This window comes from Colletotrichum siamense (genome assembly GCF_013390195.1).
Source record: "Colletotrichum siamense strain Cg363 chromosome Unknown KSG_Cg363_contig04, whole genome shotgun sequence".
Lineage (NCBI taxonomy): Eukaryota > Fungi > Ascomycota > Sordariomycetes > Glomerellales > Glomerellaceae > Colletotrichum > Colletotrichum siamense.
In genome coordinates, this window is record NW_023501017.1 from 4,031,560 (window position 1) to 4,054,325 (window position 22,766).

Here is a 22,766-nt window from a genome sequence, read left to right on the forward strand (position 1 = left end):
CTTTGGGCTGAAATGGTGGTCCAGCCACCACCCTCAGTGGATGCGGCCGGCGGACGGTGCTGTGGCTTTCAGCACTGGCATTGACTCTAACATGTACCTTTCAGCAGAGCTGAAGGACACCTGACACCACGTCAGCAAACCGCCTTCCATACGACGTCTTGGGAGGAGCCAAATATGATTATCGTATAAATAACTCTCCGTTTGGACCGTCCAGTGACCAGTCAGCTACACATGTATTCCCGAGTTGTGAGCGTGTGCAATGGGGCCAGATTGCCCTCAAGCATCTTGGACAGTGGTACTTGCATTGGCAGACAACAGACCACCCCCAAGCAGCAGCAAGTAGGTACCTTCCACTGCATCCCCAGTGACAAGGTACCTGGCAAGTGCTCGGGCAAAAAAAGAAAGAAAAAAACACACAGAGGTGAGGCGACCGGGGTGTGCCAGCAAGCAGCCAGCAATCCAATCCAGCCAGTGCCAGTGCCCATGGCGAACCCGCGAAGGCGACGGAAGTAGAAAAAAAATATTCACAAAATCCCACTTCGCCTCTCCTACCCTTCTCTTTTTCCCTTTCCCTTCTCCAGCCCACACAACAACACGCACCGTTGCACGCCAATCCCCCCCCAGGGTGCTTCTCTCCCCATTCCCCTTCTCCTCCCCTCGCGTTCTTCCCATTTTTCTTCATTGGGTTCTCGTCGCTCAATCCGTCAATCGGTCATCGCCCAGCCTAGCTGTCCAGTCGTCGAATCCCCGTCGTCTGCCTCCTCGCCCATCGCCCGTGTGTCTCTGCACATCTCGATCATCCCCGGACGAATCAAGATTGCTCCGTCAGCTCATTCGCTGCTCAGTCACACGCCATCTCGTCGACAAGCCTTCAAGACTTTTTCGACGCCAGCTTTGTCTATCAAATCCCGACGTTAGATCAGAAAACATCGCCCGTCTCGTTTCGTTCGCTCGCCGACGATTCCATCACAACAAGCTTCCTTGCACACGAGCATAGCTGGAACATCCATTGATATTCCGTGTCCCCTGTTCGACCTACAAGCAACTTTCACCAAGCTCCATCTGCCTTTGTCCGCCCATCCCGACGACATCGACATCGACATCGACGACGACGACCTCAGGTCTCACCCCCGATTGAAGAAGAATCAAATCCCACCCAAGAACGTCCAAATACTCCGACAGACATCTGCTCTAGATACACACTGTGACTTTGACTAGTTATGGCGTCCTCATCATTGCAGTTTGCCTACCGAACCCAGAAGGGCATCGGCCTGTTTGATGCTGCCCCGGCCTACCAGCCGCTCTCTGGATTCGTCAAGCCCGAAGGGAACCTCCGGTGTTGTGGATACTCGCCCTGCGGCCGCTACTTTGCCTGGGCCAGCCCCGAAGTTGTCACTGTTGTCGACGCCTCCACTGGCCAGCAGGTCCTCGCCCTTCCCATCCTCAACGTCTACGAGCTTGGCTTCTCTCCTCTCGGCACCTTCCTCATCACCTGGGAGCGACCCGCCAAGGACGAGAATGGAGACGCGACCAAGAACCTGAAGGTCTGGCGCACCGTCGAGGAAGGTGTTGCTGGTGCCGACAAACTGCCCCTGGGCAAGTACGTCCAGAAGTCTCAAGGAGGCTGGAACCTTCAGTACACGGCCGACGAGAAGTACTGTGCCCGTCTCGTCACCAACGAAGTCCAGTTCTACGAGAGTCACGATCTCGGCACCGTCTGGAACAAGCTGAGAGCCGAGGGCGTTGCCGACTTTGCTCTGGCGCCCGGCCGCTCATACGCCGTTGCAGTCTTCATTCCCGAGCGCAAGGTACGTTTACACGCCAAGTCATCATGCCAATGCAATCGCTAACTTTGTCCAGGGACAACCTGCTGCCGTCAAGGTTTTCAACGTTCCCCAGTTCAACGCCCCCATCTCCCAGAAGACCTTCTTCAAGGGCGACAAGGTCCAGCTGAAGTGGAACCAGCTGGGCACCGGCATCCTCGTGCTGGCCCAGACCGACGTCGACAAGTCCAACAAGAGCTACTACGGCGAGACCACGCTGTACCTGCTCAGCGTCAATGGCTCCTTTGACGCCCGTGTCAGCCTCGACAAGGAGGGCCCCATCCACGACGTTTCCTGGTCCCCGAACTCGAAGGAGTTCGGTGTCGTCTACGGATACATGCCCGCGAAGACCACCATCTTCAACCACCGAGCCGTCGCGACTCATTCGTTCCCCCTTGGGCCCCGCAACACCATTATCTTCTCGCCCACCGGTCGGTTCGCTTTGGTTGCTGGCTTCGGTAATCTGGCTGGCCAGATTGACATCTACGACCTCGAGAAGGATTTCCGCAAGCTCTACACCATCGAGGGCGGAAACCCCAGCGTGTGCACGTGGAGCCCGGACAGCCGTTACATCATGACGGCCACCACATCTCCCCGTCTCCGTGTCGACAACGGCGTCAAGCTCTGGCACGTCAGCGGTGCCCTCATGTACAACGAGGATATGGTCGAGTTGTACAACGTTCTCTGGAGACCCCAGGCGCTTGACAAGGTGGCCGGTGGCGACCCCATGAACCCCATCCCCGCCCCGCACGCGTCCGCGGCCACGTATCTCGGCTCTGTCAAGACGCCCAGCAAGCCCGCGGGAGCCTACCGCCCCCCTGGTGCTCGTGGCCTCGCTACCCCCCTCCACTTCAAGCGTGAGGACGAGGGAGGTGCCGCTCACGTCAGCATGAACAACGGTTCGGCGCCCATTGGACCTAACGGATTTGGCCGCCCCCGTCGTGGTGTGCCCGGCGCGGAGTTTTCTGTTCCCGGAGCGGCCCCCAAGATCCCGGGAGCTGAGACTGCCGAAGGCGATGAGAATTTGTCCAAGGCGGCGCTCAAGAACAAGAAGAAGCGCAACAACAAGAAGAAGGAGGGCGAGGCCAACCCCGAGGGTCAGAACGGCGGCGGAGCTTCCCTTGCCCCGCCCCCGCGCGACTTTGGAAGATCCGGCCACGAGGGTCGCAGCCCCGAGCGCCGTGGCGGCGGCGGCGGCGGTAACAACCACCGTCACCGCAGCCACTCTCGCAACCCGGGTGCGCCTCGTAACAGGAGCAACACCCACCGTGGCCAGAACGGTGCGCCCCAGGCGCCCAACAACGCCCAGCAGGCCGCGGCGGCCAATGACGCCGGCGCTGACGGCCAGAACCCCAACGCGAAGAAGATTCGCAGCTTGCAGAAGAAGGTGCGTGCCATCGAGGACCTCGAGATGAGACTGGCTGGAGGCGAGAAGCTTGAGGACACCCAGATGAAGAAGATTGGCACCAAGACCTCTGTGCTCAAGGAGCTGGAGGGTCTCGAGAAGGAGGGCCGCTAAATTTCAGAAGACGGCCTGAATGTTAGAAGAGGGGAAAATCTAGGAGGCATCATCTTGCTACCTGGATCCCACTAAATCGTTTTACAGGGTATGGATCATGCGTAGAGGATCAACAAATGCAATTGCATGGCGCGAACGCGCCCACACTTTAATTGGCTTAGTATGCGTGACGCTTGTCTTGATTTATGTGAAGGTGTTTGCTAGGGTCTTGGACAAAGTACGTGAGGCGCAGGTTTACTTGAATAAAGGGACATCCTTAAGGATGCAGACATGCGGCGATGACTTCAGACAACGACGTGAGAGAACTATATTGGAGGGTAGCAGTACACAGTACTGGTCAAATCGCAGTTTTACCACCTACAATGTGTCGTGTAATCACTGGGGAGATTACTTGAAAACCAACGATTGCCAGCAGCTCTGAGATACACTTTCAATAGGGAATTCAGGAGCTAAGGTAGGTTGCGGTTTACGTTGAAGGTAAGACGGTTGATCCCAACGCATTGAGAGTAAACGTGGGATATAGTCTGGAGAATCTGGGGCATGGGGTTTGACTAAGCTCTCAGCTGATGCGGTGAGGTCTTCTATGATCAAGAAGGCAAAATGGCTCAAAAGATGCTTGTTCAACCTCTGCTAGACTACAGAGCAGCTGCTACAAACTTCTCTCGATACTCCTATTCTTCCTGGATTTCTCTGAACTTCTCTGCAGCAGTACATCCCCTACGTCCTTCTCCCCGCACTAACATGCGGAATAGGTCATTGCAGGCTAAGACATGCAAGACCACATCCCCGCCTCGCCGCAATGCAAGGGCGGCAGAGAAGCGTATCGCCACGGATGTCATTGGCTAGTGTCCCTCGGGTTGACCGGGGATTGGGAGTGCATGGCATGAGGCGGCGAGGCCTTTCCCGAAGCTGTCTGGCGTGGTTTCCTATTTTGGAGGTGATTCTCGTTTTGGAGTCTTGTGAAAGCAGCCGGCAAAGTTGAAGATTCATTCAGGCAGTTATGGGACAGAATGGTGAGTGATGGAGTCAAGGGGAGGGAGAAGGAAGTTGCAAATACCTCTTCTATAATCGTGTGGTCTGGAAAGAGAGAGCGTAGGTAGAAGTAGCTTGAGAGGGTTTTCGGTATTGAGTAATCGTGGACAATGTATGTCCCGTCTGGCTGGTTGATCTACTGAGGCGGTCTTGTAGAAGACTTTGATATAAGTACCCTCTGCTTTTGCAAACACTTCTTAGTACTCGTGAGGATGATCCCATCCATAGGACACCTGAGATTAAGGGGGCATAGCAGGCACGAATGATGGGCTCAAGAAAATGTTGCTAGTGAAGTAATAGCATTAAGTAAGGATTACTTATAAAGTTGGCACTTTATAGACCACTTCGGATCTTTTACTGCAAAACCACTGGCTGGCTGGGTTTTATATCACCCTTAACATAAGCCACTTCAAAGTCGTCCAGCCAATGCCAAAGAGCCTTCAGCTGTCCAACCGCTCATGCACAATCCATCGTGCTATGCAATTCCAAGTGAAAGCTCAGTTTAGCCACGCCCTGCGGCTCTGGTGCCCTTACTCCACTCTTCGCAACACAGACCGATCAAGCTTGGATATCCTCGTTCAGCTTCTCAATCATCTTGCTCAGGCTCTTAATCTTCTTGCCCAGTTTCTTGATCTTTCGCTCCGTCTTTTGGCGTCCCGCAACGGCGGCCTCGTAAACGGCTTTGCTAACGAACTCGATCTCGTCGTCGGGCTTCGCAGGATCCTGTTTCTTGGTTGCCTCCACTGGCTTCGACGAGATCGCGCGTATGGGCAGGTTGGTGGTGGTCAGGGGGCAGGAGATGACGGGCGTAGTTCTCTCAAGAGTGCGAATCGGTCGGCCTCGTCGTCTTCCCATGGGTAAGATATCCTCATCTTCGTCCTCGCTGGTCTCGGGTTCCTGCTTGAGTGCCGCTCCAGGCTTGGAAGGCATAGCGCGAATAGGTAAGGCAGCGGAGGGCGGAGGGCAGGAGATAGGAGGCGGTGTTCTTTCGAGAGTGCGGACCGGACAGCCTCGTCGTCTGCCCATTGGGAGGGGGTCTTCGTCGTCGGTGTCGTCGAAATCGTCGAGATCGCCGAGGACTGGGCTGTTCCCACCGCTCTGAGGGGGCGTGATGAGAAAAGAGATGGCGCAACGTTGAGAGGGCGTGGAAGTCTGCCATACTGGTTTGGATTCGTGGGGGCTTTTAGGAGGAGCAGCCGCGATTGTCTTGAGCTTCTTCGGCTTGGGTTCTGCGGCGGCCTCTGCCTTCCGCTTGCTACCGCGGTTACTCATTGAAATTATGACTTCATCTTCGCCGGCAAGCTCGTCAGCAGACTCGTCAGCAGGCTCGTCTTCCGGCACATAGTCGTCGGGTCGAAGCTCGGGGAAGAGACGCGAGAGATCTTTGCGCCAGATTCGAAGGACCTTGCTCGCTTTGGCATGGCATTGTCTCCAGGCCCTGTTCTCCAAGAGAGGGTACTTCTTGCCTAGAAGTCTTTTCGTAACGACCTCTTTTCTCTCAACGACGCCATTCTTTTTCGTAGTGGCGCGCTTTTCCTTCTTGTCGACCATCAGCCTTTCCTTGATGCCATAGTAGTTGGGTTGCCACCAAATTGAACGAGCGGTTGGCATCAGGTAAGAAACGTAGAGCTCGGACAAGACGTCCTGATCGCACTCGCTGAGATGAATGAGAGACGTGGGAACTTCATGGCTCCACAAGTCGATCTCGTAGGTGAGGCCGAGGAACGCGAGAATCTCCTCCGCCGCTTCGTCCGCCAGTCTGAATTCAGACATTCTAACAGCCTGTTAGCTACCTCATATTTTTGGAAAGACCGATAGGGAGGACTTGCGTGTATGGCGCAGGGGTAACTTTCAGAAACGGTTCGCCATGTCTTTGGCCGACAGGAAAGTGTCGGGGAGGGCAGGGTGGAGGGCAGGGTGGAAGGTAGGGTGGAGGGCAGGGCGGAGGGTGAATGGGAGGGCGAAGGGGAGGGAGGGAAGTGCAATGGAAGGAAGGGGAGGGGAAGGAGGAAGAGCGCGAGAAGTTTGCGTAGCCATTTTTTGGTTCAGTGAAGAAATACTGCATTAAACGTTGATAGTATGGGAACTGTTGCCAGGAAGGAAGAGAAAAGATTGCCCGACCGAAGCGGCGATGCCTTGCTTAAAAAGGGAGCCATAGGAGAAACGAAGGGCAGGAAGGTGCCAAAAATTAAGGTTGTGCTGAAATGGCCAAAAGGAAGGAAGGGCAAAAATGGTTAACCATATCAACTCTAAAGCAAGTCCTAAGGACTGCTCCTTCCCCAAAGCCCAAGGTTCTCTAATAGAGGTGAGGTGAGGCTCCAAGGTTGAGCCCACTATCAATAACTGGGTGAACTGGGTCTTAAGCGACCCCACAAAAGGCGGTCTCCATGATTGTTTTCAAACCTTGCGAGTTTTCCTAAACAGTCATATGACTCTTCGTGAGTCTTTGAGCAGTTTGAGTTCGTTCGTTGTGGAAACTCTGACACCCTGATGGCCATATGTTCAATCTCACGATGTCTAACCACCACATACGACCATACCCATTGGAAAACTCGGGATCCCGTCCGCTCTCCCATAGATAAGCCAATGAGGGCTGGAGTAGTAGTCGGGTCGGTGACGACCGGCGAATGCCCGGTGTTGTATGTTTTTGATGTTTTGGTGTTTTGCCCAGAGGTTGTGCCTTGTTCGTAGGGCTTGCTTTTACATCGCGCGGATAGCAACATTGGTACAAATGGTGAGTAAGCTACATTATAGATCGTTCAGCATAGCCCTGAGGTTGCTTCTCCGTACTTCCAGTCTCAAGACACGAGTTGCCCGAGTCCTGAGAATTCCCGCCGTCTCCGTCGCGTCGTCCGGAATCCTTTGGTTCCCATTTATCTTCAACTCCCAGTCTGTCTAGCGTCAGACCTGCACTGCCAGGGTTGCGCATGCCGGCTTCCAGCTGTCGTTGGTAGGACACATGCCGAAGTCTCTCTGCTTCCTTTGGAGTGAGACGCAGCTATCGATTTTAGTATTTGCCTGGGTAGGGTCGTTCACGAAACTCACGTAGACTTCCACTCCAATTGCATGTATTGCGCCCGCCAACCATCCAGCCATACCGAAACTGGCGTGTAGAGATGCCGTGGCTGGTGCAGGAGTTGACCTGTCAAAGAAGTTCGCCTCGATCGGCACCTGCTGGTTCGGATTTTCCCCCGACGTGTAGGGGGTACACCCCTCAAAGAGGAAAGACGTTGCGACCGCGGTGTTATTCACATTCGCGGCTCCCAGCATGTGTTCGATCACTGCACAAGGAAGAGAGACGTAATATCCTCCTTGCTTGCTGATGATGAGCGCCGCAAGAAGGAGAATCGGTCTCATTGTGATGATAGCACCGGCCTGTCAAGGCTAGGTCAGCAAGGTTCAACGATGGCGAGGCGGTAACTTACATAAAACCAAGCTCTAAGCATCCAAGCGCGATGCTGTTCAATCTGCAATCTCTTGATTTGAATGATCGAGATGAAAAGTGAACCCAAGAAACCGAGACAGAGGAATCCAACGGAGGCTTGAACTTCTAAACCACCGCCAACAGCATGTCTTACAAGCATAAGTGCACCAATGGTGCCCGGGACAGACAATGTCAGGATAACATAGCCGTTGATTCGGTGAAAGATGATCCATCTGCGCCGGATGGCGGGGACGAACTGCCAACAGACGAGGAACGATGCAGGCAAGATACATGCGAGATGCATGATGATCCCGATCCGGTCTACGGTGAAGTTGCGGTAGTAATAACACTCGCCGGGTAATGCGCGCTCAGTTGTGCTGAAGCCCGGTCCGCAGAAGACCTTGTCAAAGTTGAGATACATCAAGCGGGCTAGGGTGAACCCCATGAGGGCGCCCGCAAAGTTGACGAAGAGGATGAAGTTATACCTCTTTCGGAAGCCCAGAATTTCGTGTATCCTGCCAAGTTTGGCGGCGAAGTTGTCGGGTTGGTTTGTTGCAGCCATTGTGAGTAGCTGCAATAAAAGGGCAACTCTTGATGCTGTGTGTATGTGCAGGCTCAGGGAAGAGGCAAGTTGATGGATAGAAGGAGGAGGCAGGAGACAACTGGTAGTCCAGAACAGAGCAACACCATCATTTATATACACAAGGTCTCACCTTACAAATGTCTTGTTGTAAACCATTCAATCGCAGCCTCGAAATATCATGTTGATTTCGCACATTCGCAAGCGATGCAACACATGAGACTTGGCTTGCATACAGCAGAGACATAGGAATACCGACGGCGCAAAATGGTCCTTTTTGGGCTTAGAGGCAATCGGGAGTTAGTCGTGATTGGTTCTTGTGTCTTAGTCGGGCGCATCTTGCCAGCAGATATGTCGTCTCCCCCGCATCTGCCCTGAATCTTGACAGCTACGCCGTAGGGCTGCATAAGTCTCATTCTTGATTGGCGCGCAGAATGAGCTCCTTCGAGCGGGTAGATAGATAAAGGTCTGCATACCTCCCGCTAGGTTGCGTCTTTCGTCAACATCTCTGGACTGGAAGTAGTTGATTTTGCGCCCCGACGTATGGCCAGGGTTCCATCTACGTTGCCAAGTCAGCACAATCTTCCCACAATGGTCGGCGTTGCAGGAAGATCCAAGGGTTGTCGGACATGTCGGCAGCGGAAGAAGGGTGTAAGTGAACACGCGGTGTTGCCTTTTCAAATCCGGAGACCTGACCTGTCCAAGTGTGATCTCCAACAGCCAATCTGCGGCAACTGCTCAAGGCTTAACATCACATGTGAATATGACCGACGACAGGTCTTCATCAACGTAACGGGGCCGGGGAAGGCTGGACGGACAACATTCAAGCCGTCTTGTACCGATGTAGTGCTCCCACATTCGCTGGCTCGCTCTGCGTATGAGGACAAATACATCAGCCTCCTGTGGGATGCCTGGTCCCCATGTGGAACTCCTTCCGCCGAAATATCTGCCAACTACCCTGTCTACAGCTGGGTCTCTTCGGCTAGGGACCTTTACCACGATGACGATGGGCTGCGTCGAACCTTGATTGCCATGTCCTTGAGCACTCTAGGACAAAAGGATGGCCAGGCATATTCCACTGCGAAGGGGTTCCAGACGTACGTTCAGGCTTTGAGTGAGGTGAATGTAAGCCTGCAACGTTCCAAAAGATGGAAGTCTGATGCCGTCATGGTTGCGTCGCAGGGACTTGGACTCTTTGAGGTGAAGTCGCCTGTGTACTCTTGACGTGTCCCATACTAATAGTGGCAAGCTTCTATACGGAACGCAGGAGCGCGTCCAGGCCGACGGATCTCAGGTGAAAAGCTGGCATAACCACAACTTGGGTGAGCTAGCTCTTATCCAACAAAGAGGCCCCAAGTCGTTTATTGAAGGCCACGCACACCATATCTTCTCGGGAGTAAGAATGCACCTCGTAAGTTTACATCCAGTGAGATTCAGCAAGCGGAAGTTGACTTTAATAGGCCATAGCTGGGTGCATGAGCAGAAAGAGAAGCTTCCTTAGCGACATGGCATGGAAGACAGTTCCGTGGGCCAAAATCCCAAAGACCCCAAAGGACGTCATGCTAGACATTCTCACCGACGTCCCAGCTTTACTCGAGGAAGTCGACATTTTGAAAAGCAACCCAAGCGGCTACAATTGTCAGCGCTTCATGAAGACATACCAGCGTCTGGACCGGGAGATTGTATGGTGGCTCGAAAATCTCAGCCCGCCCACCGACATCCTCCACGATTTACACGAGCGGAAATACAAAAACCCCACAGCCGACGAACTCGCCGTCGCCCACGTCATGACATGCTCCTGGACTGTCTGTATTTTAGTCTACAGCTCACTTCACGCAGTGCTGAGTAGCACCTTCAATTTACCAGGTATCGAGGTGATGGAGCTGGCAGAGCGGACAAACCCGCGGCCATACTGTCTCTTGATCGCTGACACCGTTGAGGTCTTCTTCCAACCCGAAGCTGGAACCTTTGGAATGCACGCAGCCCCGTTTCCCATCGGCATGGCCATCAAGTATCTAATGCTCACCGAAGGCTTCTCCTCCAAAGACTGCATGAGACTCATAGGATACTTCAGTAGGCAAAGTGGTGGTGCTGCTATGGGTAGTTTCTTGGCAAACACACTCTTTGTATGGAACTAGAGGGGCGCTCGTCAGTTCGTTTGAGTTCACAATACATTCGCTGCAAAGGATGGTGCCTGGCCAGGGCCTGCGATCTACTGGTCCATTAAAATTTAGGTTTAGGAACTTCGAGGTTGAGAACCCCTGGATATATCGTTGACCCAATGAGCGTGTGTGTGAGGACTCGGTTGGGTTGCGTTCTTCGGGAGTCCTTACCTCTCAACCTCTTTGGCCATACCCTACCTTTCTCCGATGACTCTCGTTCAAGAACCGCTACGGTCGATTACTGATCGCGGCATCCGCTGGGAAACAATATAAGGCCAGCCGCCGGCCCCTCTGCAGTTTCTCAATTCTCCTCCTCATTCTCCTCCTCATTCTCATCCTCATACTGGTCCTCGTTCTCGTCCTCCTCCTCTTCTTCGTCCTTACTGACATCTTCACAGGAAAGTCCCGCCCGATACGGCGGAGGGGCGGGCTCTCTCGGCTCGACGGCCCCTCGCATTGGGGGGTCTACAACTTGACAACAGGTCCCTCGCATAGGGGGGTCTACAACTTGACGACAGGTCCCTCGCATAGGGGGGTCTACAACTTGACGACAGGTCCCTCGCATAGGGGGGTCTACAACTTGACGACAGGTCCCTCGCATAGGGGGGTCTACAACTTGACGACAGGTCCCTCGTATAGGGGGTTCTACAACCTTTTTAATCTTTGGAACTTTCTAGTGTCCCTGGTATTACACTGCCTCCAGGTTGATGCACCCTTTTCTTGTTTTCATTGCTGTCTCTGGCTTGTTCAGGGTTGTGAAGAAGACTACTCTCTCTTCGTGGTGCATGCCATTTCTGATGATGAGCATTATTGACCTTGCCTTGGATAAATACCATCCTCATGTTCGACTAGACGTTGACGTAACACACAACACATGACATGCAATCGGGCAACTTCATTCAACTCGTGTCAATTCACTACTGCGACTCTCCAACATCACGCAAATAAGCCACCCCCTCCTCTATCAGCTTTACCTCCCCTGACATCACGTCAACCTTAGATAAAGAGAAGGCATGTCCACGTTCCGCATGCCATGAAACAGAATTTTTAAAATCGCGTCGAGACCAAACCAAGAAACACGATATCGATGCCACCCAGCGGGGTTGCCGTTCCAATCCGTCAGTCAATCCCCATCCGAAATCCATGTCTTTCTTACGCGAAAAAAAGTTTTCCCTTCCCTGGACTCATACTGAGGGCGGGTGTTTTGATTTCGTGCACTATAATAGCCAAGAGTGTAGTACCTAGGAAACGTGTACCATCCCCGGTCCATGGCATGGTTTCTCCGCGCCGCGGCACACCAAGCAAGGACTATCGGCTAGGGCCACGGAATGAAGGACGAGACTGAAAGAAACAGAAATTCAAATTTGCCGCGTCTCAAAACATGACGATCCGCCCGATAAAAATGTGGCCACTCTTTGGCCTTCTGTGACAGCACAGAGTCCCTGAAAAAAAGGCCAGTCGTTGGCTTTTGGGTATCCCAATATTCTTAGCAATAGCATGCCATGTAGTTTGGTCTGCATTACGTCTCCCTTCCCATACGACCGAATGATGATCCGAACCCAACGCCGAGGGATGAAAAAGGGGGAAACGTATATTGAAAATGTATGATAACAGACGGCCCAGGCGTGGAGTACAGTGATGAGACCATGTGCCTGGGGTGGTAGGTAGTAAAGTAGAAGCCGTGGGGTTACGTTCTAGAAGCGGCAAGACAGTATCACACCGTTCAGGTCGTATTTGCGGGGGGTATATATACGGAGAAGTGCGGACATGATCAATATCACCTCTCAATGCTTTCGGGGCTCATCATGCCCATGCCCTCATCCTTGTCGGTCTGACTGGCATTGCCCTGGCTCTGCACGCTCTCGTTCCGCTCCATGCTAGGGGGAAGGGCGATTGCAGCCGGGTTGGGGCCTGTACCGTTGATGTTGGCATTTTTGACCTTCTTCGCCGGCGTGGTGTTGCCGCCCTTCTCGGGAGAAGCGTTGACGGCACCTTGCTCTTTCTGAGCCTGTGCCGCCAACTCCATCTTCTTCTTCTTCTTGGCGAGGGCGATCTGTTCTTTGGGAGGTCGCTTCTGCGGAGAGACAATCTTTCCGGATGCACCAAGACGCGGGCGAGGCCTCCTCTGTTTGACAGGCAGCTCCTCGTCTTCGACGAGGGGAGCGTCGCTATTGGCATGCAACTTGGCGAGGAAGAAGTTCTTGATCAAGCCAATCTGTCCGTGGATGTTCTCCGTAGTGACGGGGTCCACAGGCGGCAGCGAGTCGAACAAGTCTGTGACCTCGGTGCCGGTGGTCTGTGTCTGCATCTGGTACTGGTTGCGTACGCGAGACTGGAGCAAGTGAAGAGGAACCGAGAGCATATCAAGACCCATCTCCTTGTCCAGACCGAGCGCCTTGAATCCGAAGAAATCTTCACCAAGGTCCTCTGCGAAGTCGCCACTAACGAACTGCTCGCTGCCGTCCTTGAAGGCTCCGACTCCGTCCTGGCCAGCTTCTTGGGTAAGGGCAGGACGCAGCAGCTCGGTCAGATGCAGCTTCATGCGCTCGTGAATACCGCCAAGCTTCGTGCTCAGCCTGTCGATATCGTCCTTCGCATAAGACTCGAGGTTGACCAAATCGCAGCCGTTCTCGTCCAGTGTATGCAAAATGACCTCCTCAGGAGTGAAGCGGTTCTGGAATCGAGGTCCGTGTTCAGAACGAACTGCTTCCTTCTTCTCAGCTTCCCGATAGACATTGAACGTGTGGATGAGCTTCTCGAAATAGTCGGACGCGATGCTGGTCAGAGTGTCGATGGCAGAAGGCTGGAGCTCTTCGAAACCGGTGTGGTAGAGGATCTTGGCCACGGACCGCTGCAGGGCATTGTGGCAGGTCTCCGGGGCAATGACGGGCCCGTCGTCGGCGATGAAAGAGGGCTCGGCGTCCTGCTCGACAAAAGCCTCGTAGTTGGACTTGGGAAACTGGTTGTTGTAAACCTGGAAAAGTTAGATTCGTTCTCTTAGCTGCGTCGTCGGACAAACCTGAGTCTGAATCTGCATCTGCTTAATCACGCCGATCTTGCTCGATAGTTTCCTCGTCTCTTGGATTTGACGAATGTTGGTGTCGATCTTGCTGGTCAACTTGCTCTTGGGCGCAACAAAGTGGCCTTCAGGGATCAGCCGAAGATATTCCTCGTGCTGGTTGATGACGTGACCCTCGCCGTCCTCGATCCATTGCAGTTTGGGCTGGATGTCGGGGATGACCGTCAGAGGCTCGTAGTACGCGGGAACGACCTTCTCCTCTTCGCCTTCCATGCCCTCCGCAAGAGTCTCGGCAGGCTTTGCTGCTTCCTTGGCGGCGATGGCTGAAGAGTCGGCAGAGTGGCTGATGACGCCCAAGGACTCGGCCTCTTTCTGGTTCCTCAAGTACCAGCGAATGCCTGCCTTGTTTCGGAGGAGTGCAGGTGCGTCGACATTGAGCCTGTTGTCCTTGAAGAGCTGGTACCGCTCCTTGGCGATGAGCGCACGATCCTTCTTTGTAACTTGCTTCCAGATCTTGTACTCGTCGTCCTCGTAAGCCTGTTCTGCTGCCTCGTTGAGCGCCTGCCCTAAAGCCATGCCGTTCAGGGTCGGTCCGTCAATGTCCATGGCGTCGGCGTTGCTTCCGATGCCGGAGTGCCCGTTGATGCCGCCAGGGGTGGCTGACCCGCCAATTGGTGTACCGAAGCCATTGCTACCGTCGACGGCCTCGGAGCCTTCCCGTCCCTTGGCAAGCAGACCGTTGAGTTGGAGCAGCGGCTTCTGATCGACACTCGGTGTGCCCTCTTTCTGGTCGGCTGGCTGTTTCCTGGACTTGCCGCCCTTGGTGCCTGCTGTACGCCCACGAGATGACATGATCGGCTCGTCGTCTGAGTCATCACCGCCGTCTTCTTCGCCGCCATTCTGCTTCCGTCGCTCTTCGGCCTCGACCTCGGCTCGTGGCCTAATAACAAGGTCTGGGATGAGGGGGATAAGCTTCTCTGCCTCCTTCCTCATTCCATTGGCCATGCGGCGGAGAGGGTGTCCCATATCTTGGTTGTATTTCAGGCAGTTGTCCCATATCAGGTTAAGGTCGGTGACGAAATCCGCCTTGGATTTGTACGTGAGAGACTTGAGCTTCTTGGTCATGGTTCCCAGGTCCATCGGTTGCTTGATCACTGCGGGGGTCATTAGCCAATCCTGGTGAAATCCGTCTGCCTAGAGACTTACGTATGTAGTAATCAGGCGCATCCCTCTTGTTCACCCTTTGCAAAAAGGGCGTCGAGTATTCCGTATGTGCCTTCAATTCTGTCAAGACCTTCTCGACGGCTTCGTACAACTCTTCTTGGTTGACGTTCTCTTCGCTCGCCCATTTACTTCGGTTCTTTCGTACTTCGTTCATCAATGATCGCAGTTCCGCGTCTGATGCGCGAACTTGGTCGCGTTTCAAGTCTATCCTCGCAATCAGATGCTTGAGGGTCAGACTTGACGCGCCGAGGTTGGCGCTGCTGAGCGAGCCGTGGTTCTCGGCTTGGGCGCCGTTGGTAGTGGTATGGTTATTGTTGTTTTCCATCTCTGCCTGCAACTGCTTTTCTGATTCTTCCAGCTGCTGCTGCTCGAGCATGGCGGTGCGGTCGTTTTCGAGGGTATAGAATACTGTATGGAAGCTGCGTCTGGCGGCCTCCTCGGTCGCGTTGCGCGCCTCTTGTAACTGTTTGCGCGCATCCTCGCTCGTCTTTGCGAGGTCCTGGGACCCGTCGGCTTGTTTGAGTTTATCGAGTTGCTTGCCGGGTGAGCTCACGGAGTGCACGGGCGAACTGCCGGACTTGGAGGGGGAGAGGAGGGAGCCGGCGCCGGCAGCCGCGGTGCCGTTCTTCGACTTGTGCGCGTCGGCATCCGTCGCGTCTTCATCGTCTTCGTCGTCGTCATCGCCATAGTCGTCTTCGTCGATGACCCGCTTGGCCTTCTTTAATGGAGGCTCCTGGATCGGCGCATGGTCGGTGGTAGGGGGTAAGATGGAGGGGGAGGGGGCGGAGGGGCGGCGAAGGGCATCGATGGCGGGATAGTTGTATGAACCGTCATCAGCGAATAGCAGCGAGATCTTTGACTCGCTCTTGTGATAGAGATCCTTGAACAAGGCGCGGCGTCGCTCATCTTCAATATCAGGTTGTGCCTCAGGCATCAAAGCCATGGAGTTGTCGACGGGGGTTCCAGTCCGCTGGGAACCATCATCAAGTTGATGGAACAAGCGACTGGAGGATTGGTGATGGAGAGAGGGCGGTTGCCATGCGTGCTGGCCGTTGGGGAGGGACATCTTGAGCCCTTGTTGATGATAGCGACAAGCGGGCCGAGTGTCGCCATGCGCAACAAAATGCGCTCGTCAGGGACCGAGTCCGGGCGGCAAAGGGGTGTTACGATCGCATCAGTGAAAAGAGCGACATCGATAGAGATGACCGACGGAATCTGAGGACGTGATGGGTTGCGGTTGTGATGTTCTGATGGATTGTAATAAGGGGGTTTTGGCGTTGTTCCAAGAGGTGAGGTTGAGGATTTGGAGAGGCTCGTACCAAGTGTACGCGATGGAACTTTTCCCTTGCCTGAACACGGCGAGCCGGCCGCTGGGTGCGGTACAGAGGACTTTGGACGGCCACTTGCGGGCAAGCAACGGCTGCCACCCGCGCTGTCGCATCAATCCCAAAATTACAGAGAGGCTTCTTTTACTGCTAATCACCACTTTCATCTATTTTTCGGACCCAGAAAAGACGTGCACTGGGGTCATGTTGAGTGTCGCGGTCGCCAACTGCAGGTACAGGAACCTCGAGTGCCGACGACGGCGCGAGGCGACCAGGCCACCGCACTCCCCTTCCCCCTTGGATCCCCAGCGATCGGATCGCGTATGATGTCGTCACGTGACGGATGACCAACCCGTCGCTGTGCGCAATGAGCCCAGCAAGTGAACAGCAGAGTTTGGCTTGCGGCAGGCTCTGTAATGCTGCGCCGGGCTGGTGATGCGTGCTGACTGCACAGGTCAGTCCGGTGCGCTTCGGCGACCACTTTGATAATCCACCACCGCTGTTGCGACACCCTCATCCCGCTGCACCTTGACATTTAACCATCCGCCATATCAAAAGAGGCCACCACGCGTCCTCCCAGACGAGACATCGCGACTCGCGCTTCTCTCCATGCCCTCCACGGCCCACGGGATAACCCGCCCGGGCCACCTAGTACCGACCCCAAAAAAAAAACCTCGGGGGCATACCCCTGTCCTCGTCCCTCGCAGCCTGGGGCGTCCAGCAGGTCCCGCCCGCCACCAGCTTGTGGTGCGGTGCACATCTTCTTTCGTCAGTGGGCTGAGTTCTGCCCGATGCCAGTGGATGGAGGTGGTGCTTGTTCCCGCAGCAATCCAATCCAATCCAATACCTGGCAGCCCAGCAAAAGCTCTCTCCCTCCCGATCCAGTCGTCTGGAAGCTCCGGCCAGCTGGACACACCTCACACCCTCGTCTGTGACGAACCCCATTACGAATACCCTTTCCTCATTACTTACCTGCACTGTCTTGCCGTGCTCTCTCTCTCGCCTTGAGCAACCACTTCGACCATCCCGTCCCATCATGACACCTAGTAGCTAAGCTACTGCTACCCTTACCGAGTCAACCCACGCACAACGCTCACTTCGACCACGAACCGAGCTACATACACTGCATCCCATCCAATCAAACCACACCCTGCAAGAGCCGCAGGACCCTTCGAAATGCGGATACGCTTGCCCTTTGCAGGTGCGTCAAAAGCTTCAGCTGGCCCTGGATCTAGCCCTCCATCTGGGTGGGATCCATCCGTCTCGCAGATCCGAATCGAGCTCCCCATGTCTGCCAGGGATATTCTTAGCTAACACTGGTCTGCTGCAGGCGTCTTCTTCGCCCTCCTCCTCGTCGCTGGCTACGCAGGCCTTACCTCCCTCCAGCTGGGCCAATATGTAAACGACAAGGTCCTGCACTTTGCAACATTCTTCCTCCTGACGCTCGTCTTCTACTGGATCCTCGATACCAACCGCCGCCGTACTCTCAACCTCACCTTGACCGTCTGCACGTTCGTCCTCGGAGTCGGCTCCGAGTTCCTGCAGGGCTTCCTCCCCAACGGCCGCGAGTTCGACTTTTACGATATTGTTGCCAACGTTGTGGGCTCCCTGGCGAGCATAGGGCTATGCTCATGGTATCACAAGCGTATGCTCGAACGTAAACGCCGCACCAAGACGTACGCACCTGTCCCGGGAGAGGATGACGAGGACGTCGAGCTCGGCGAGGGCCACGAGACGGGCGTCATCGAGTCGAGTGGTGCGAGGGACGGCGGCGACGTAGGTGGCAGCAGCGGACGGACGCTTGAACAAGAGGTGGACAATTGGGACGAGAATCAGGTGGACGATTGGGACGAAGACGATGCCGACGGTGACATTGGCGGAGTCAAGGGCAAGGACATTGACTCTGGAGACATTGGCGAGTCCAAGAAGCGGGCTGAATAGTGCATACTCCACGAGAACAGGGAGACTGATGTATGATGGATGACCACGGAGTTACGATCTGGCGTTCGGAAGGCTTCATCCTAGTAGCGTGTTTCGTCATAGAGAAAAATTGCCAAGGTTTCTGATGGTGCTTCTTGAAATATGTGCCTTGACTTTAATGTTGATTGTACAATTCGAAAAGTGTAAACAAGTGTTACTTTTATATCTAAGCAGTCCAAATTATGTATACGCCAGCCCCGGAGTTCCAATGTATATGTGAAACTGTCCAAATCTTCAGCCCGCAGAAAAAGCACAAACATGCAGGTCACCATCCAAAGGCCTCATTGTGCCACACCACTTCGCGGCCCCTCATGACCCATGCTCCGACATATTCCCGCATCTCCCTGCCCATCTCCGTGGGCCCGCACACGAGCACGGCCACCCTCTCCTCCGCACCTTGCCTGAAGAAGTCGTCGACAATATTCCTCAGGTTGGGGCGCTTGCGGTTGTGGTCCGCTGTAAAGAGATTTCGCGTGCGGTCACGGTACATGGGGTTCATCTCCATCTCGCCGTCTGCGTTGGTCTCGGCGGGTACACCAGCCATGGGGCCCGTGGTAGCGGAGTTGAGGGAGTCGCCCGTCAAGAAAATCTGGACGTTGCTATCCTCAAGCAAGCTCTTGGGCGACTTGTCGGTGGTCATGGCCCAAGTTGCGTCACCGGCTCCCCGGACGGCCCAGACCATCTCGACCTTGGCACTCGGGTTATCCTGGAGGATGGCCTGGTAAATGGGCACGGTAAAGGTGGCTCCCACGCCGCCAGCCACCAACAAAACACGATCGACGGTCGAGCCGATGAGTTTGTCGAAATGGATAGATGCCGCGCCATAGGGGCCCTCAATGCAGAGCGGGATCTTCCCGTCGCTGCCGCCTCCCGCGTTTGCAAAGTAGCCAAGGTGCTGGGTCAACGGGCCGTTAAGTTGGCGAGCAACGAGGGTCAAGTCACCGGTCTCCTCGTCAACAGAAGCCACGGTAAAGGGGTTGAAGAGGAACTCGTAAAGCAGAGCTTCCGAAGACGAGTGACCGCCACCAGGTCTCGCGGCGGCGGGGATGCTGAGATAGATGTGGGACCCCGGCCGACTGCGGAAAGCGTTGACCTTGAACTGAGGGATTGAAGCTGAGATCTTGATCAGGTTGGTCCCAGGGATGGTCTCTAGCTTGGAAAAGGCCATGACGGTGCGCAGACGGCGTACAACGAGGTCAATGAGGAACACGATGATGGCTTTGGCCATGAACAGCCGAGAGGACTTGGCGTGGAAGAAAACCAATGGCGGGATAGCAAATGCCCCAATTAAATGAGTGATGAAGAAGATTCGGTAGGAGTACTTGCGAATAGCGACAGTGGCGGTCGAAGTCATCATGTTCATGGCTGCAAAGGCGACGACACCGGCAAAGACGACGGGGGCGAACAGACGGCTTGTCACGATACCCTTGGCGACAAAGAAGTTGAGGTAAAAGAGAGCGTGGAGGACGAGAAGTGACAATGTCACTCGAGACAATACTCGATGCCATTTGTTCAGCTCCTCGTGGGAAGTGCGAAAGACTTTGGCGATGGGACTGAAGCTCTTCAAGGCCAGCAGATACTGGAATGGAATCTGTGACACGGCAACGATACCGAAGCGTTTCGTGATGTGGAGATAGTCTGTGAGGCGTCAGTACGTCCAATTGTTATGGCAAATTGACCAAATCATCATCAACCAACTTCTCCAAACCAAGTGAGTCTCTCATTGACGAATGAAAAGGATTGCCACTTACCCTCACCAGTCTCCAAGGTAGACAGAACAAGCAGCCAAGCGAACCAAGCCACACCAAAGACCCATTGGTCCTTCTGACCCCAATGCTGTCCCATAAAGTAGACATCATCGTTCAGCCACCACTTCACTTTCCTCACATTCGCATCCAGATTGCCAACCCAGCTTTGCCTCCTGGCTTTCAGGTCTGGAGAGTCCGGAACTGCATCGTAGGCGGCGCTCGCTTGTACCCGCTGTTTGAGATAGACGAACAAACGAAGGAGAAGAGCCAGGATGATGGGCGTCAAAGCCGAGAACTGGGCATACGTGCCGTACCGGTCCAAGGTCTGCCGTCTCAACTGGACCTCCTCGCGGGATAGGTCGAGAAATTTGTACGGCCAACCCATGGTCGATCTCGGCGGATCTCACGGACGACGATGGGGAAGATGGATAAAAAGATCAAGCCGGGATTGCTGCTCAGAACCGCATGGGTGACATGGAGATTGGTCTTTAAAAGAATGGAGGTTATCCGCAAGCTCGGACCGAAGCGGATTGTTAATCAAAGGATTGGAGTTGCGAAGGTTCACATTCCACGTATCCACGGCGCGGGGGTACGAGGATCATACACAGGTACGAACGCCGGTTCCTTCCAGCTGGCTTCTTTTGCTCAGGTCCCAGCGGCACAAGCTTCCCGGAGGCGCGCCCTTCAGCGCTCGCGTCAACCAGCCGTGATTGCCTGCTTGAAAACAGGGATCTCTGATTGGTCCATGAGATCGAGACTAGCGGCCTGACCCCTGAGCTATCCCCCCATCGACCCCGTTTCGTAGTGGAGGCTGCCCCAAGCATCCCGCGAGAACCCTGCGTTGGAGTCGAGATGGAGGGACCCTCCTCTGGGCACCGACCGTCATTCTTCCACTTTATTTCTTCTCTGCAGACGACAATGTCTTGATGCTGCATGTGCCGCCTGCCAATTTGATTGAGATTTGCGTCGCGACTCACCTGTGTGGTCTCGTGGTCTCATATTCCCTATCTTCTCTCGTCCGTTTCCCCGATTTAAGCCTCCTTACAGAGCCCAGCCTTCGTAATTAACGACTACGACTGCATCTCGAAAGACTCATCGACGATCAAAATGGAAACACGAGCATCGTTTCTTGTGCGACGATGTCACGGGTCACTCTCGGGCGATAAGGCAAACGACACAGTCAACCACTGCGACAGCGTCACCCAACGTGATTGGCGTTTGTCGCCCTGGTCCACTAACTGCGGCCTGGTCATGCAGCACCATGGGGCGGACTTGCCGTCCCCTCACTAAAGCCTGATCTTCAAGATGATTTACATATCGTTGTTCTCGTCTTGTCGTTTCCCGGGTTCAACACTTTCAAGTCATCTTCCTCGTCCTGAAATTCGTTACCATGGATAATAAGACCTGCGCAAATTGCCATGAGCTCAAGTTCTCCTGCTGGAAAAAAGGTACGCATCCATCGATCTCTGATCGTGTCAAGCTAACCAAACTAACAGGAACCGGGGAAAACTGGACAGAATTCAGATGTGAATCATCACAGGAAGGCCAAATACTGCCAACGGCTGACTTTGATGTTTGCATCATGTGCGTGCGGTGATCATCCACGATTCTCTCTGCTAACGCTCATCCAGTGAGGCCCAAGCCCTTAAAATTCGCCAATGTCAAAACTGCCGCAAGCAGTTTTCTTCCGTATTTGAGATACCAGATCTATGGTGGAAAGGGTATTGCAAAGGTGCCAACGCCTACTTTGGCCACGAGGTGACGGTTGACGATGAGGGCGAGGAGACCGGGTTGAGTACGTTGCCAGGCCGCCACCGTTTGAAGAAGCTAATATATATCAGATACATGGGCACGATTTCCCATCAAATTGACAAACAAATACCATCCAGGGTACGAATGGTTCAAGCTGAATATCTTCACGCGATGGATCGCAAAAACACAACAAACAATTCTCATCGTTTTCGACCTTCATCCGCCCACGGCAAGCTGCGTTGAGCGAGTGCCGGTTGGCGAGCCGGATCCTTTATTCGTGATCCCAGATGAACACAGCTACATAACTCCATACTGGGTATATACTCGCATCTTGGAGAAAGTCGTCACTCTGCAAGATGCCGCCGTCTGGTCGGTGCGCGATACCGTGAGGAACACAGAAAAGGAGAGGGACGGCCCGGCAAAGCCAAAACCGGCCCCCGACTACCGGCATTTGCACGAGACTGCCCGGCATGCCATTCATGTTTCCGAGACATTAGAATTAGCTGTGAAGGCTGCCAGGCAGATTCTGGTGCAACACGGGACCATTAAGGCAGACTGGAGCGGGGCGCAGCCTGATGCTGCCTGGAAGAGGGCCTGGAACCACGCCAACAGTCGCCTGCTATTCTTCGAGGATATGCTGGGCAGCCTGCAAGAGAGGTCCGCCTCGAACAAGGCACGTCTTCTCAACGAGATTGCGCTTGCATTCAATATGGTCGCTCAATTCGATTCTGGAGTCTCGGTCGATATCGGCCGCGCGGCACAACGAGACAGCGAGGCGATGAAGACGGTCGCCTTTCTTACCCTACTTTTCCTTCCAGCCACTTTCGTCTCTGCCGTCTTCAGCACTACTTTCTTCGAGTTTGACTCTGGCTCAGGCGAGTGGCTCATGTCTGACAAATTTTGGGTGTACTGGGTTGTCGCCATTCCAGTAACCGTTGTAACGGCGTTGATGTGGTACCACTGGCAGAAGATATTCCCACCGACGTTATTTGGCGACATGCGTTTTCAGAAGAATCAGCCAGGAGATGATGGAGGAAAAAGGCCCAGAATGCGAACGCTGAGTCTACACAAATCATTATCTATTGGGCAAGAAAGAGGAAAATCCGTAGTATAGATACGTGCTGCGCCGCAAACCCTGCATACCCGAGACAGTTCAGCTCCAATCACAGTATACATGG

At 54.3% G+C, this 22,766-nt stretch overlaps 7 protein-coding genes across 7 annotated transcripts; 4 read left to right on the forward strand and 3 right to left on the reverse strand.

Moving 5' to 3' along the window:
* Positions 1-1,220: 1,220 nt before the first annotated feature.
* CGCS363_v006984 (Eukaryotic translation initiation factor 2A) lies at positions 1,221-3,342 on the forward strand (the record flags this gene model as incomplete). The annotated part of the gene is made up of 2 exons (XM_036638833.1): positions 1,221-1,808; positions 1,861-3,342. 2 exons carry the CDS (start codon positions 1,221-1,223, stop codon positions 3,340-3,342), a joined length of 2,070 nt encoding a protein of 689 aa, XP_036495450.1.
* A 3,775-nt stretch (positions 3,343-7,117) lies between these two features.
* Positions 7,118-8,360, reverse strand: CGCS363_v006985 (uncharacterized protein; the record flags this gene model as incomplete). The annotated part of the gene is made up of 3 exons (XM_036638834.1): positions 7,118-7,372; positions 7,420-7,749; positions 7,800-8,360. 3 exons carry the CDS (start codon positions 8,358-8,360, stop codon positions 7,118-7,120), a joined length of 1,146 nt encoding a protein of 381 aa, XP_036495449.1.
* A 609-nt stretch (positions 8,361-8,969) lies between these two features.
* CGCS363_v006986 (uncharacterized protein) lies at positions 8,970-10,516 on the forward strand (the record flags this gene model as incomplete). Its single annotated transcript, XM_036638835.1, has 4 exons — positions 8,970-9,029; positions 9,084-9,503; positions 9,628-9,789; positions 9,839-10,516. 4 exons carry the CDS (start codon positions 8,970-8,972, stop codon positions 10,514-10,516), a joined length of 1,320 nt encoding a protein of 439 aa, XP_036496353.1.
* Positions 10,517-12,317: 1,801 nt separating this feature from the next.
* Positions 12,318-15,849, reverse strand: SPT7 (Transcriptional activator SPT7; the record flags this gene model as incomplete). Its single annotated transcript, XM_036638836.1, has 3 exons — positions 12,318-13,514; positions 13,560-14,713; positions 14,766-15,849. 3 exons carry the CDS (start codon positions 15,847-15,849, stop codon positions 12,318-12,320), a joined length of 3,435 nt encoding a protein of 1,144 aa, XP_036496352.1.
* Positions 15,850-17,284: 1,435 nt separating this feature from the next.
* Positions 17,285-18,049, forward strand: CGCS363_v006988 (Uncharacterized protein; the record flags this gene model as incomplete). Its single annotated transcript, XM_036638837.1, has 2 exons — positions 17,285-17,309; positions 17,439-18,049. The coding sequence occupies 2 exons, from the start codon at positions 17,285-17,287 to the stop codon at positions 18,047-18,049; spliced, it is 636 nt and encodes a 211-aa protein (XP_036496348.1).
* A 304-nt stretch (positions 18,050-18,353) lies between these two features.
* On the reverse strand, positions 18,354-20,221 carry AIM14 (putative metalloreductase AIM14; the record flags this gene model as incomplete). The annotated part of the gene is made up of 2 exons (XM_036638838.1): positions 18,354-19,726; positions 19,840-20,221. The coding sequence occupies 2 exons, from the start codon at positions 20,219-20,221 to the stop codon at positions 18,354-18,356; spliced, it is 1,755 nt and encodes a 584-aa protein (XP_036496347.1).
* A 1,005-nt stretch (positions 20,222-21,226) lies between these two features.
* On the forward strand, positions 21,227-22,702 carry CGCS363_v006990 (uncharacterized protein; the record flags this gene model as incomplete). The annotated part of the gene is made up of 4 exons (XM_036638839.1): positions 21,227-21,284; positions 21,333-21,420; positions 21,468-21,631; positions 21,678-22,702. The coding sequence occupies 4 exons, from the start codon at positions 21,227-21,229 to the stop codon at positions 22,700-22,702; spliced, it is 1,335 nt and encodes a 444-aa protein (XP_036496507.1).
* Between the last annotated feature and the right edge of the window lie 64 nt (positions 22,703-22,766).